The 16,220-nt window shown below is 42.5% G+C and overlaps 1 protein-coding gene across 1 annotated transcript in view; it reads right to left on the minus strand.

Annotated features, from left to right (window-relative positions):
• GUCY2C (guanylate cyclase 2C) overlaps window positions 1–16,220 on the minus strand; it is a 67,280-nt gene that overhangs the window by 17,220 nt on the left and 33,840 nt on the right. The window contains exons 13-19 of the mRNA XM_027541402.1: window positions 13,444–13,506; window positions 12,769–12,840; window positions 12,203–12,307; window positions 9,478–9,564; window positions 8,214–8,346; window positions 5,161–5,298; window positions 3,790–3,878 (exon numbers count right to left, since the gene is read on the minus strand). Coding sequence (XP_027397203.1) covers window positions 3,790–3,878; window positions 5,161–5,298; window positions 8,214–8,346; window positions 9,478–9,564; window positions 12,203–12,307; window positions 12,769–12,840; window positions 13,444–13,506 — 687 coding nt within the window. The remainder of the gene's footprint in view (window positions 1–3,789; window positions 3,879–5,160; window positions 5,299–8,213; window positions 8,347–9,477; window positions 9,565–12,202; window positions 12,308–12,768; window positions 12,841–13,443; window positions 13,507–16,220) is intronic.

Consider the following 16,220-nt stretch of genomic DNA (forward strand, 5'->3'; position numbering starts at 1 on the left):
AGTTTCAGACCTGTATTCTATTGGAACCAGCTACTAGAAGACGGAATCGAATTCCTCATTTCCAATTCCAGAACCATCCAGTCGCACGAGTCAATGGACAAGGAGGCAGCTTTGGTGAAAGCTGTTTTAAACATGAGGATATACTCAGACTAGAAAAGAGGGTTTGAGAGGAGAGATGCTGATGTGCGGAGAGGAATTCCAGGATCCAGAAAAGCAGCAGGAAGGGAAGCGATGAGGACAAGGCAAGATAGGAGTGGGTGTAGCTCAGAACACCTTGGGGTACAACCTGCCTTTCATGTTGAAAAAACAGAAAGAAATAAAAAAGGCCCGTTCATGCTCAGTAGACTCTGACCATAAACCTCATCTAGCAGGTCACTTGCAAACTGAAACAAAATGTTTTTATCTTTATCCTGCAAGGAACAAAAGTTTTTAAAAATTTCTTTAACAACCATAAATATTTAACATTTACTTACCATATGCTGGATTATAAAAGCTCAGATAAAATTCTAAAGAAAAAATTAGAAATTTTTTCCCCCACAAGCCTTAAAGGCCTTTGTGAGGGATTATAAAACAAGCAAATACAGAACGTCTCCATTTTCTTTGGAGGAAGGATAGAAAGAGTGAATGTACATTTCTTTATTGTTTCTAGATATTGACATATTTATTTTATAATCAGGAGGTAGTTTTATAAGCCTAATAACTGTATCACACAGACATCTGCTCTTCTAGCTCCTAAATACTGAGAACGTGCTGTGTGCTGGAGGAGCTCTTTTGTGAGGTGGGAGGATGACAGGCTGATAATGGCTCCCAAGGATGTGTCCCAACCCCTGGAACCAGTGACTGCTACCTTACTTGGAAAAAGTCTTTAATCACACCTGCAAAAACCTGTCTTTGCAGGTGTGATTAAGGATCTTGCAATGGGAAGATAATTCTGGATTATCCTTTTAAATAAAGTTTTTTTAAAAACCCAAGATTCCTTAGAAAACTGGAAATAGAACTGCCTTATGACCCAGCAATCCCACTGCTGGGCATACACACTGAGGAAACCAGAATTGAAAGAGACACATGTACCCCAATGTTCATCACAGCACTGTTTATAATAGCCAGGACATGGAAGCAACCTAGATGTCCATCAGCAGATGAATGGATAAGAAAGCTGTGGTACATATACACAATGGAGTATTATTCAACCATTAAAAAGAATACATTTGAATCAGTACTAATGAGGTGGATGAAACTGGAGCCTATTATACAAAGTGAAGTAAGCCAGTAAGAAAAACACCAATACAGTATACTAACGCATATATATGTAATTTAGAAAGATGGTAACGATAACCCTGTATGTGTGACAGCAAAAGAGACACAGATGTATAGAACAGTCTTTTGGACGCTGGGAGAGGATGATTTGGGAGAATGGCATTGAAACATGTATAATATCATATAAGAAATGAATCACCAGTCCAGGTTCAACGCAGGATACAGGATGCTTGGGGCTGGCGCACTGGGATGACCCAGAGGGATGGTATGGGGAGGGAGGTGGGAGGGGGGTTCAGGATGGGGAACACGTGTACACCCGTGGTGGATTCATGTTGATGTATGGCAAAACCAATACAATATTGAAAGTAATTAGCCTCCAATTAAAATAAATTTAAATTAAAAAAATAAAAATTCAATTTTATTTTATTTTTTTAAACCTTTTTGGCTACATGGTATGTGGTATCTTAGTTCCCTGAGAAGGGACTGAACCATGCCTCCTGCATTGGAAGCACGTAGTCTTAAACACTGAACCACCAGGGAAGTCCCTGGACTGAAACTTCAGTACTTTGGCCACCTGATGTGAAGAGCCGGCTCATCGGAAAAGACTCTGATTCTGGGACAGATTGAGGACAAAAGGAGAAGAGCGTGGCAGAGGATGACATGGTTAGATCCCATCACTGACTCAATGGCCATGAATGAGTTTCAGCAAACTTTGGGAGACAGTAGTGAAGGACAGGGAAGCCTGGAGTCCTGCAGTCCATGGGGTCACAAAGAACTGGACACGACTTAGCAACTAAATGAGAGCAACAGTCACATGTATCCTCATATAGGAGAGAAGTAGAAGGAGATTAGACAGAAATGGAGAATGTGGCCTGGAGGCAGAGATTAGAGTGTTGTGGCCACAAGCCAAGGCATGTCAAGAGCCACCAGAAGCTCCTGGGAGAAGTGAGGAATGGATTCTCCTGTAGAGCCTCTGGAGGAGGCATGGCCTCTGACTGCCGGGAGCCGGCATATTGCATATTGAGTGCATATTGCATATTGAGTGCAGCACTTTCCACAGCATCATCTTTCAGGATCTGGAATAGCTCAACTGGAATTCTACCACTGCCGGTAGCCAGTGTGAGGAACTCCGCCCATGACAAAGGTCATAAGGAAGGAGGCTCGACATACGCAAAGGTGGGATCGAGCCTCAGGAGTCCCCCTGGAAATCCTCAAGCGTCTACCCCCATAACCAGAGCCTACCTACTTTACTACCTTGTGCTCTTACCTACACCTCTGACTTTATGGGGGGCTGTCCCCCACGACCTCTTTCGGAGAAGGAGTTAACCTAGAGCTCCAGTTAATAATAATTCCTGGGCGTGATAAGAGTGTTTTAACCTACAAACTCCTCTGAAGGTTCTCTAGCCTGCCTGACAGGCTTGTCCGGCCACATGTGATTGCTCACAGCCTCCCAACCGTGAGAGGCACGAGATGCTTTAAACCTTCTAAAAACAGGTTCCTTAGAAAAGTTAGAAAACCATTAGTATAAGTATAGTGGGCTGATTAGAAATTGTATTGGTGAAGGGTTTTTCATTTGTTGAGCCAATGTTTGTTGCTAAGTCTCCACATCCCCTGCCCTTACACACATTAATGAATATATAGAAGAAATAAGTATTAACCTTTGATATTAATCACGTTAGACCTTAGGCTAAGTAAATTCTTTCCTTAACTAAAACCCACTACACCCTCACCCTATAGGAATGTAATTTTATTTGGGTGGTGTCTGTTTTAAGAATAATCACCCCTGGAGAAATAAGTGTCCTGGTTGACTGACCGTTGTCACAAGGAGAGGGTCATAAATTGTCAGCAGGCCCCCCTGGCCAGAAGATGATGTAACACCCCTAAGACCTCTGTATATATTTGTATGAAGCACCTGACTTTGATAAAAGTCAGGACTGCTGACCCCACGTGACTTTTGCATAACATCTCAGTGTATAAAAGTAGACCATGGAAAATAAAGAATTGGGATCAGTTTCTCGAAATACTGGTCTCCCCATGTCGCTCTCTCTCCCACTCTGGCTGAGTCTCCATCAGGAGCGCGGAACCCACCATGCTTACTAATTATGCCTGGGCTTCTAAGATCCGACCGGAGAGGCCTCAGTGTCTCCTCTCCTTCGGGAGAACGGAAGGACGCCTGTGGCCTACGTAAGTGGTGCAAACTTCTTGTCTTGAAGTTTTATTGGTCTCCCGCGTAAACCAAGCCACTCAGCCTCTTTTCTCCACTGAATTTTCCTACTGAGCTATCCTCATTCTATTACTCTTTATATCCTTAATTAACATTTAATTAAGCAATTGTTTCCTGATCTTCGCCTACGCCGTCTCTCCTTCGAATACCCTGGATCAGCCGGGGCTGGTCCTCGGCATCTGACAACTCATTTCAGACTTTTGGCCTGCAGAACTATAAGTGGATACATTTCCTTGGTGTTCATCCACCGAGTCTGTGCTCCTTTGCTGCTGCAACCCCAAAGAAACTCATGTGGGAGACATACTCACTTCCAGCTCTTTTTCCTCTGCTGTTTCCAGGAACAGATCGGGGCGGAAGGGTTTCACTCCATTGCAATTCTCCACTCTGAAAATCTTCTCTGATGGGACGAGAACCATTCGAATTACAAGAAAGAATGCAGTGTGAAGAAATTTAGGCAGCAGCCTTCAGACTGAATGGGTTCCCAGACCTGGATGGGGAGCCGGTGGGAGTGTGGCAGAGCCTAGGCTAGCACTCAACAAACAGATGTGAATGAATGGATGAGCCACCAGGGGAAGGGGGCTTAGGCCCTCTTACACCCAGGGAGTACTTCAATTAAAGCTACAGACCTTTTAAAACTTAACTCAAAGACCACTGTCTTAGGGAGGTTTCCTCTGACCGAGATGCTAGCCTGTCCTCCCTACACCCTTCAGCTATCTTCATCCTCCATACTGGTAAGAGCTGGTGCACAGTAAGTACTCAGTGAATCAAGAATTGGATAAATGGAATGAAACATTTCCCCCTAACAAGGACCTACTGTATAGCACAGAGAACTCTGCTCAACGTTATGTGGCAGCCTGGATGGGAGGGGAGTCTGGGAGAGAATGGATACATGTATGTGGATGGCTTAGTCACTTCGCTGTCCACCTAAAACTATCACAACATTGTTAATCGGCTATACTCCAATACAAAATACAAAGTTTAAAAAAAGAATAGTCAAGTTTAATATTCCATGGGGAGTCAGTATAATCTCCAAATCAAAATTTAATAATTAAAAAAAGAACAGTCAAGTTTAATATTCCATGGGGAGTCAGTATAATCTCCAAATCAACTTTCTAGAATTTGATAAACTATGCTACCCCCCAACACACACACACACATACATATACACATGAGATGGATAGCATCACGGACTCAATGGACATGAACTTGAGCAAACTCTGGGAGACAGTGGAGGATGGGGAGAGCTCGGCATGCTGCAGTCCACGGGGGTCACAGAGTTAGACACGATAGCGACTGAACAACAGCAACAAACCCCCCAACATACACACAAGAGGACATGTGACAAAACTACTATAGATACTCTCTTAGTAAGACCTCAAGGATGTATGCGGTCCTGTTAGTGATCTAGTTCAGGTGTTAAAGACGCATATCTCTTAACGGAATCAGAGGGAAAGCAGGAAATTTTAAGGCCCAGCCCTTTAACTCAGTATTGCTGAGTGGTGGCGGCTGGCAGTAGGGTGTTGTCCTGTGCTTTTCAGAGCCCTCTGACATTCATACCGTCACTGAATCCCTCCAACCACCCTGTGCAGTGTGGAGCGCGGGAGTGACACTGCTCTCGCTGACAAGGGGACTGAGACGTGGTCACAGAATTCCTGCTGGCTCCCAGAGAAGGTCCTCACCTTTCTGGTCCCGACAGCTGAGCGTGTAGAAGGTTTCTCTTCGCTGGATGATCTCCTGGGCGATGATGCCGTAGCTGTACACGTCTCCTTTCTGCGAAACGCTGGCTACTCGGAGATGCTCTGGGGCCGTCCACAAGTCTGTGGGTTCAGCATTGAGACTTTGACTTTAAGGGGTTGAGTAGCCCAGAGATCCCCGACGCGCTTTTAAGTCCCTCCACCACACTAATGCTGGTGATGGGGGCAGAATACACACTTGCCTTCCAAGCTGACTAGGTAATGCCAGGATCTGGGTGAGGAAACACAGAATGCCTTCCCTAAAACTGCCTGGGTCATAGTCCTGAAAACCCTCAAGGTCTACCTAGAACAGCGCCTAGGGTTCAGGGAGTGCTCAGTAAATATTTGTGGGGTGAATTCAGTAGAATGTAAGAGGCCGAGGATTCAATAGTTTATGGAACATGCAACATAAAACTATGAAAGCCTTTATAAATATTTTAAAATTATATATTTAATGTAATATAAAACATTGTGTGCATGCTCAGTCACTCAGTCATATCTGACTCTTTGTGACGCCATGGACTGCTGCCCACCAGGCTCCTCTGTCCATGGGCTCTCCCAGGCAAGAATACTGGCATGGGTTGCCATTTCCTTGTCCAGGGGATCTTCCTGGTCCAGAAATCAAACCCAGGTCTCTTGCACTGCAGGCAGATTCTTTATCACTAAGCCACCTGGGAAGCCCATATAAAACACTGCTGCTGCTGCTGCTGCTGCTAAGTCGCTTCAGTCATGTCCGACTCTGTGCGACCCCATAGACGGCAGCCCACCAGGCTCCCCCATCCCTGGGATTCTCCAGGCAAGAACACTGGAGTGGGTTGCCATTTCCTTCTCCAATGCATGAAAGTGAAAAAGTGAAAGTGAAGTCACTCAGTCATGTCTGACTCTTAGCGACCCCATGGACTGCAGCCCACCAGGCTCCTCCATCCATGGGGTTTTCCAGTCAAGAGTACTGGAGTGGGGTGCCATTGCCTTCTCCATATAAAACACTACATATATATAAATATTTAATAAATATATACTTACAAATTTTATGTAATATAAAACATGTTTCTTTTAGTAAATATAAATGTATTTACTATATATATGTTTGGTGGTGGTGGTTTAGTCCCTAAGTCACGTTTGATCCTTTTGCAATGTAGTGGACTGTAGCCCACCAGGCTCCTCTGTCCATGGGATTCTCCAGCCAAGAATACTGGAGTGGGTAGCCATTCCCTTCTTCAGGGGATCGAACCCCTCCTGCATTGCAGGTGAATTCTTTACTGACTGAGCCACCAGGGGATCGCCATATATGTATAGTTACTAAAAGGAAATAATGGGCTTTCCAGGTAGCTCAGATGGTAACGAATCTGCCTGCAGTGCAGGAGACATGGGCTCAATCCCTGGGTAGGAAAGATCCCCTGGAGAAGTGAATGGCAACCCACAACAGTATTTTTACTAAAAGAAAATAAAGACAGCACACTTAAACAGAGAGACAGTCACTGATAGTTTCCAGATGTGATACAGTAGCAGCCACGAGGTCAGCTATTACACAGATGCGCTTTCTTTGGTTTCTGTGGTATTCTTTTTTAAAAAAAGCATCGGTTTACTCACATTTTGCTAGCATGCAAGCTATTACTAGTGCTTCGCATCAAGTTTATTTCAAGAGTGAAGCACTCCTGTGTCTGGCTCCTACAGCCACTTGGGTTTGGGACCCCCCCATTACATATCTTATTTTTAATAATGGGGGCATACAATTAATTATTCTCCAACATCCCTTGGGAGTTTTCCAGGATCACCTAGCACCCTGTAGACTTCTTAAGATTTCTACCTTAAGCAGTTTCAATTAAATAAATCAACAGATTCATGTGTTTAGGTATAGTGAGATGCTTATGATAAAGCACACTTTCCTCATTTGGCTTTCCATCCAAGTGTTCACTGCCTTTTCAGATTTATGTCTTGTGAATTGATGTGGCTTGTGATTCATTAAAAATGGATCCTAATGGTTGGGCTTGTAGGAGAGGGAAGTAAATTTACTTATGCTAAGATTTCAGGTAACCGACCCCACAGATAGGCTCATATAACTGGATGTTCAGGAGGGTAGGCTGGGATCTGCAAGTCATCTGATTTTGTGTCCTGGTGAGTCATTTCACGAAGGGGCTTTGCTCACTCCACGATGAACCTGGGCACACGGCAGGTTCTCAGTAAGCACTAACTGGATTTAGTCTAATGTCTTAGCATCCCTGACATAGCTAAAGAAGTGGGTGCAGGATTGTAATTTTTTGTCTATTATGGAAAACTAAAAGGAGTGCAAAAATAGGATTAGAGGTAGAATTTAGTTTTTGAGGAATTTAGTGGTATTTTGAGGCATATATGAGTCCTAGCCCTCTAAGGCTGTTTAACCCTGAGCTCTAATAAAGGACGGCAAACGTTCAACATGAAAAGCCCTTGATACTTTACAAATAGTTTTTTTTGACCCCCATCACCACTCCTGAAAGGGATAAATAAGAATATATTTTACTGATAAGACTTTTTTCTAAGCATCATCATTTCTTATCATTATCACAGATAAATGAATGATGTCTAGAATTTGGAAAGGGGTCTTCAGTCTTATACTCTACTTTTTTGGGCAATTCTCTTAGCCTTTCTGAACTTTAGTTCTGTCTTCTATAAAAGAGGAGGGTTCAATAAGGGGATTTCTGAGGTCTCCTATGGCTCTAACTTTCTGTATTTTTCCATACAGTCCTGCCTCCACAAGCCAATAACTCCTTCATGATTTCTCCCTTAAATCAAGGGACACACAGATGAAGGAAACCCACAGAGGAGATCTGTTCAACTTGACAAGCACACGCTGAACACGACAACGGGGTAATGCTGGGAAATGAGCCAGCTACTGCCTCTTACGGAAGTGTTTTTTCTGGTCAGTATCACCATTTCCTGAACACTTTACATGGACTTTTGCAAAAATTAAAAAAGAAAAGTGTTTAAGTGGGAAACTAGTGAAAATTTCATTCATGACAGACCTTTTCTTGGAGGCAAAATGGAATTGCAGCCAAAATCGGTGATCTTCACCACCATTCTACTGTCCACCACGCAGTTGGTCGATTTCAGACGGCCGTGGACTTCTGTCTTACTGGAGTGCAGATATGACATTCCCTGTAGTTTTTCAGATGACAGGAAAACAAAGAGATATGACATTGCTCAGCTGCTCTGTCCTTTTCAGGAAAGAGATGGCTTGGTGAAATCATTTCGACATGTGGACAGAATCACCGTCGAGTTTTAAATTTAACTCCATTAACTTTATAAAATACTGTTAAAGCCCTAATATTTGCCTAAGTACTGCATACAGTTTTGAAGGTCTAAAGACTCTGGTTAAGTAGCTGCAGACAATATGAAGCAAAGATTGATCGTTTTTTTTTTTTTTTAAAGTGTTTTTGCTTACCACTTATTCAGTCTGTGACCTTGGGTATGTCTCTGGTTCTCTGCTACCTCAATATGAATATGAAAATAATATGAATAATAAGGCTTTGCCTTCCTGAAGGGAGAGGTTAGGTTAGATTATTTCTTAAAATCTAATTGCTTTCAATCTATTTTGAAACAATTTTTCATTCAGTTTTGAAAGAGGAAGTTCTTTTTTGGCTGTTGTGTCTCCCCCTGGCGGCCAGAGGTGGTGGTACTGCAGACACTAGTGTTCAGCCTTGGTCCTGGGAGTGAACTGAGGCAAATAACATATAGTACTACGTTTTCTTCCCCAACTGATTCCGATGCTATGTGTCTTTCAGATGATTTAAGACTGTATCAGATACCTCACTCCTGGGACTGGTTTTTCTTCATTGTTGAATGGGGCCCTAGTTACTGGTATCCACTTCCTTTTCATAGCATGTCTAGGAAATATACATGTCCAAATCTTTTATTACCTCATGCAAGATGAATGCCTGCCCTTATATTTTCTCTTACATTAAGGTGAAGATTCAGTTATCTTCCCTGAAACTTTATGTGATTTTTTTTTTTTTTTACTTCCAGCATCTATGAAAGTGTGTGCCTGCAACTCAGTGTAGAAAGAATTTAATAATAAAAATAATAAGTCAGTATATATATATTGAGTACTTGCTTGTCAGGCCTTATACAAAGCCCATGTGTTGTTTCGTAAAATCTTCCCCAAAACCCCATGACACAGGCACTCTTTCATTATCATTTTACAGATGAAGAAACCGATGCGATACCTGGCTAGGTCTGTTTTCCAGATTTAACTTTCATAAATATCTTTCGTGTCTGTGGGTCTCTTACCTTAGCAATGTCATACAAGACAGAGATCTTAAACTCCCAGTCCATGAATGTACCATCAGGGTAAGAAATTGTGTCATTTAAAACTTCCTGAGCAGGAGAAAAAGAAAAGGAAGATGAGTCGTCTAAAGGATACCACTGTGGAGAGATTCTTACAGGCAAATAATGATCTTCTTTTGTTTTTTATTTTTTAACATTTTGATCACACCCCAAGGCATGTGGGATCTTAGTTGCCCAACCAGGGACTGAACTCATGCCCGCTGTGGTAGAAGCGTGAAGTATTAACTAGTGGGCCACCAGGGAAGTTCCAATAATGATCTTCTAATCATGAATTCTTGGGCTCAGGAACAAGCTGGAACTCCATTCTCCTGGTTTTCTTGAACATATGTTTCTTTTCTCTCTAAGAAACACTGGGTGGTTCTTTATCACAAGGAGATGAGCACGAGATGCCCACAGATCCCAAATCCTGGTTCTTCACCAGAGAGCGGTAAAGGAATGAGCAGGTACCTGCCAGGAGAGTGGGCTGGTGAGCCTGATTCACAAGTGCCTGGGTTGCAGGCTCTGTATCATCAAAATTACACTAGTGTTTTCCAACAAGGAATTGCTATCAGAAAATCCCTTAGGCAGGATTTCATTTTTACTTAGAAGGCCAATTGCATCAATTGGTTTAATAGCTCTAAGTGTTCCGTCCGTTTATCAAGTCCTCTGTCATTAAGACAGAGCTCTTGAATTTCTGCATTAACTATATGACCTAGAGTTTTGAACTCATAGTATTAACATGGTGATGGTTGTATCAAGATGCAGGGTATTTAAACTAAGCTAATTGTTCACAGTAAAACTCTAAGCAGGACCCTAACTGAAAACCTAACAACAGTTTCTTGTCTGGGGAAAAAGCCCAGTTTTAACTTAGGTTCTGTACCAGTAATTTCCAAAAAAGGGCCCAAAGTCATTGTTGTTTCAGATGAGGTTGCTGCAGCAGTGGGTAACCAGTCAGTTTAAGGGAGGGGAGTTATAAGCAGACAGACTCTTCCCTTAGCACCTGATATATGGCTTTTGTTTATTTGTTTATCTCTTCTCCTTATGAAAATGTCCTCTGTGATAATCTTCACTTACTGGTGTATCTAAATATTTTGTCACGTTGAAACCAAATGATTCAGATATGGTCTAGCCCTCATATAGAAAGTATTTCTAATTTTGAGAGACTTGAAATTATTATTATTAGGAATGTGTGTTTGTTTTATTGTATCAGCAGCAATTTAAATGAACATTTTCAGCACCAATTAAAATGATCTTATATAGCCTTTCTTCAAAGACCTTTTGATATGATGCATTAGAGTAATATTTTTTCCATTCATAGAACTAACCACATCTAACTGTATTATGCTTTTCGTATATGACTTGGCTTAGAGTTACCTGTATTGTGTTTATAATTTTTCCATTTATATTGATAAATGACATTAGTCTTTAATCACATTTTAGTATCAACTTTATGCTAGCCTTGTTGAATGTTAAATGAATTTAGAAGATGTTCATGTTTTTCTTTAACGTTAGAACAGTGTTTATATAGACAATGAGAATTATTCTTGAAGTTTAGAAAAATTAAACTGAATCTGGTTTTCTTTGTAATGGAAAGTTAATGTCTTCTACCATTATTGACGTCCTTAAGTTTTTACTTGAGTCAAGTTTTCATAATTATATTGTTTCTGAAATTTTTCCCTTTTTTAGACTTTATAATTTAATAGTCATGATATATTCTTTCATAATTGAAAGCATCTTTTTCATAGCTTTATTTTTTATTTTCATTTTATTTTTATGCTTGCTTTAAAGATTTAATTAGAAGTATAAGAGGCTTGTACATTTTGTAGTTTTTAAAAAATAACTCAAGAATGCACTTTAAAATTTTATCAGTTTTATAATAATTGAATTGTGGTTTCCTTTCCTTTAGGCCATAGTCATATTTAGATTAGTTTTTAAAAGAGAGAACAGCATTTAAGGCTATGATTTTTTTCCCTTGAGGATACATTTGAGTTTATGCCATACATACATTTTTAAATCTACATTTTTTTTCTAATAACCATCCAGTTTTCTCTTAATACAAAAGCAAATATGCAAGTAAAATAAAATGAATGGAGAGGCAATCACTTTTCCACATTTCCACATTTGTTCTTTGTTTTTTCAAGTCTACACTCCTGAATATTTTTTAGCTAGTTAGCTCAGCTGGTAAAGAATCCGCCTGCAATGCAGGAGACCCCAGTTCAATTCCTGGGTCAAGAAGATGCCCTGGAGAAGGGACAGGCTACCCACTCTGGTATTCTTGAGCTTCCCTGGTAGCTCAGCTGGTAAAGAATCCGCCTGTAATGTGAGAGTCCTGGGTTCGATCCCTAGGTTGGGAAGATCCCCTGGAGAAGGGAACAGCTACCGACTCCAGTATTCTGGCCTAGAGAATTCCATGGACAGAGGAGCCTGGCAGGCTACAGTCCACTGGGTCCCAAAGAGTTGGACACAACTGAGTGACTTTCATTTCACTTATAATGATATAATAGGGATAAATGGACAAAATCTGAGTGATCTAGTTTGATAAGCATATGGGCCCATACATTTTTCCTGATAACTCTCTGCTGTTATTATTTCACTGAGTGAGCATTTAAAATTTCTACTACACATTTTTTTTTTTTTTTTTGCACATGGTTGGCTGGCTAGGAAATTGGAAATGATTCTGGTTTCTTACCCTGAGGGATCCTCTCTCGCAGTACTCAGTCACCCCAAAGATCGTGGAATCAAGCTTCACTGTGCCGTAGAACTTGGTTAGGTTGTAATAGTCAATCTGAAGCAACTAAGACATAACACACTCATTTACAAAGCAGCTCAGCCAGAAAAGAGCACCTGGTTAAAAACTAATAATATACTAATAAAACATGCTGTGTCTCAGATCTCTGGGAAGATATACTACTGCTCTTGATGCAATGAAGCATCGGTGCATCTCCTTCTGCACTTGGCATTAATCTGACTTCATGGCCTTTCTTTTGTCAGCAAGAGGACCTGGATACAAACCTTTGACTACTCTCCCATCACATCAGGACCACTTTCTAGGATATGCCAGCATGTTCTGTACCATCAAACATCTTTGACAAAATTTGGGGGGAGGATTTTCAACAAGAAGTATGGTCACTCATTCCTGGTCAGCAGGTTTCTCTGTCAGGACTCCCTAATAACACCTTGCTCCACCAGGGACCTCAATGCTTGGGGAAAACAGAGTAAAGTTATTTCTCACTTAAAGGTCTTAAGTAAGCATACCTTGTTCAATTCTATCTTCTGTTTCTCAGTGAAGTTGCCATCATTGTGCTTGAGATCCTTTAGAATCACTCGCTGCAAAGATCAATTGAATTAAGGAGATAGTGTAGGATGACCGCTGTATGCATGTTATAATCATCTGCTCACATGACTATCTTCCCACTCTACTGTAAGCTCCTGAAAGTGGTAACATTCTTTTACTGCTGCTTATATCCCTGGTGCCTAGTGCCTGGGATGTGGCAGGCTCACATGAGAATGTTTCTTTAAAATAATTAAGTGAAAAAAGGAGGAAGGAAGGCAGGAAAGAAGGGAGGGAAGGAGGAAGGAGGGGAGACACAAAACCCTGCTATGGGATTGTCACATCCCCACCGCAGTGATTCAAAATACAAAACAGGGTTGCCTGGACTGCTCTGAATCTATTCTTTTTCCTTTTCCTTCCTACACTCTCCCCCTCTTAAAAATTTTATTTTTTCTTCAGTATACCCAGGACTTGAAAATATTGTAAGCGGTGAAGCAGAGCCCTACCCAGCCCTGTGAAAGGCTCTAATAGCACCCCTTGGGTCAGCTCCGGGACCCCGGCCATCACACCGCCGACATCAGAGCTGGGGCCACAACGAGTCAGAAGGCCCAGCACGTATCCCTGATTGGCTCTTCAGAAAAGCAAAGGAGACTAGTCACCTTTTTGTCGTATTTGCACTGTCGCAGTCTCTGGATTGTGTCTCGCCTCTTGTCATCATCGATCTGGCACAAGAACAAGCTAATTATTCCAGAGGCTCCACGTCTTGGCTCCCCACCTGCCAGTCAAAGGCTGAGAGAGACTGCCTGTGTCTACTGCAGTTGGTTCACAGCATGCCAGGCAGGCTCAGAAAAACTGTTATAATTGTCCTGTGTCCCCTCTCATGCTCCCCTCCCCCCTCCAACGGTACCTTCCTTCCAAGTATCCACCAGCCCAACACTTAACTCGGTTTTCTCCCCCTTCTTCTCGTAGCCTATTTCAGCCAGAACTTCCTTTGCTTCCTTCCTGCCCAGCCTCCCAGACTACTGGGAACCATTGCCTGTAGCTATGGACAGATGCTCTCAGGGAATCATGTTTGGCATCTGAGTTGTGAACTCATGCCTCAAGGCCCAAGTAGCAGTGCAAGTGAGGACACCTTGCTGGGGCTTAAGGAGGCAGCCACATCAGCTCGGGGTTCAGCCTGGAGTTGCGAGATCAGCTGGTTTGTCAACAGAAGCCAGTCATTTATTTGGTGGTGCTGGGTCTTAGTTGCAGCATGGGGGATCTAGTTCTAGGCGTGGCCTGTGGGATCTAGTTCTCTGGCCAGGTATTGAACCTGGGCCCCCTGTATTGGGAGCTCAGAGTCTTAGCCCCCGGACCATCAGGGAAATCCCAGTAATTAATTTGAAAAGAAGTTAAATATTGACTGAAACACAACACACACACACACACACACACACACACACACACTTGAGGCTCTTGGTCTGCTACTCGAAAGGCAAAAAAGATTATGAACCATTGCATCTTTCCATTCAATTCTTATAAAAACCTGTGATGTATTTTATTTGTTAAAAGTTACCTCATAGGGACATTTTGAAAATGTGAGTGAAATAAATAATATCCAATTCCATGCATGATGCCTGGCACAGCACAGATTAATAAACATCACTTGTCTCCCCTTCTCCTGTTTCTCATTTTATTTGTGAGGTACAAAGGGTTACATGGCACCATGTGTCACCCGAGAATGTATGGAACCTGAGTGTGACTTCTCGTCCAGTGTTCTTTTTACCCTCTCAAGCCTTGATTGTGTCATTTAAACCATTTGAACCTCAGTCCCTTATTTGGGCAATCCTAACTTACAGGGATACTTCGGGATCAAATGAGACCAAGGTGGTGACACTTTCTTACAAGCAAAGGTGTTTTATCCTCAAATGAATCCTCTGCATCTTTATCACTATTTTCTGTCTGCTGCCTTCCCCTCGAACTTTGCTGACATCTCTCCCTCTGGCTGCTTGGTTTGCTGACCCTCTCCATTCTAGCTTGGGATACGTTCTTCATGATCTCGCCCCTGACTCTTGCTTCCTGACCCAGAGCTCGAACCATTGCCTGTCCAGTCACGTGGCATTTTCCCCTCTCCTGACTCTGGTCGATCCCTGTGGGTCTTCTTCCAGTCCTGTCTTATTCTCAGCACTGGTAAACCTCTTCTTACAGCTAATCCCTGGTCGCCTGCTCCCCAGCTGGTCTGTAACTCGGCATAACAATGACTCCCCATGCTCTGAATCACTTCTAACCTTCCTCCTCATGGCAACTTGTCCCAAAGACCTCCTCCTTAGCCAGGTGAGTGGCTAATGATGAATTAACTCATAAAAATTCTGTCATATCCAACAAGGGGTAGATGAGTTATACTCTTAGGAGTATATTTACATTTTAATAAAACACATAGCAACACAATGTTTTAGGCTTAACTCAAAAGAACAAAGTGTAGTACAGGGTTCTAAGGCGGTGGGGGAGGCTTGTGAGGGGTGGAGCCGTGGTGGCACCTGGGCAGAAGTGGGTGGGAGCCCAAACTGGAGTCACACCAGAGACGGGGACCGTTCACTCCTTCTAGAGGTCTCCTCCTCCCTTCCTAGGGTACTGCCATTAAGTCATTCAGGTCGATGAATTCTCTCTTTGAAAATCCAATGATCTTACAATCGTTTACAATTACAGTCATAGGTTTTGATGAGAATCAAATGGAAAGATGCAATGTGAAATGTAAATGACTGTAAGATTATTGGATTTTCAAAGAGAGTATTCATTGATTTCTTCCTGACACGTGCCTGAAATAGATCTTTTCTTAATTTTAAAATTTTAAAAAATTAATTATTTTTTTGGTCACACTGCAAAGCATGGGGGAATCTTAGTTTCCTGACTGGGACCCAAACCTGTGCCCACTGCAGTGGAAGTGTGGAGTCCTAACCACTGGACTGCTGGGGAAGTTCCTGGTCCTTGTCAATAGCATTTTTATTTTTGTGGCTCAGGATGTAATAGGAGTGTTACTTTGGTGCATGGACCATTTCTGGAGGAAAGGGAGGCCTAGTCCTCACCCAAATCCGTGTGCAGGATTTGGGGTGGGGTGCCCAGAGAGGTGGTGGAAAGGCTCCAAACACAAACCTGACTCATGTGGCAATTTTATTTTTGCGATTCTAAGGAGGGAGGTGTCTCAGTCATGCTGTCCTGTCGGCTTGGCCCTATTCCAAGGGACCCCGCTCATTCCTTCATGGGGAGGTTCTGGGACTCCACCCCCTAGTTTGCTTTGGTATAAAACCACTGGGATTTCCCTGGTGGTCCAGTAGTTGAGAATCTGCCCTGCCAATGCAGGGAACACGGGTTTGATGCCTGGTCTGGGAGGATCTCACATGCCATGGAGCAACTAAGCCTGGGTGCCCCAACTACTGAGCCTGTGCCTGAGAGCCTGTGC

This window comes from Bos indicus x Bos taurus, chromosome 5 (assembly GCF_003369695.1).
Source record: "Bos indicus x Bos taurus breed Angus x Brahman F1 hybrid chromosome 5, Bos_hybrid_MaternalHap_v2.0, whole genome shotgun sequence".
NCBI lineage: Eukaryota > Metazoa > Chordata > Mammalia > Artiodactyla > Bovidae > Bos > Bos indicus x Bos taurus.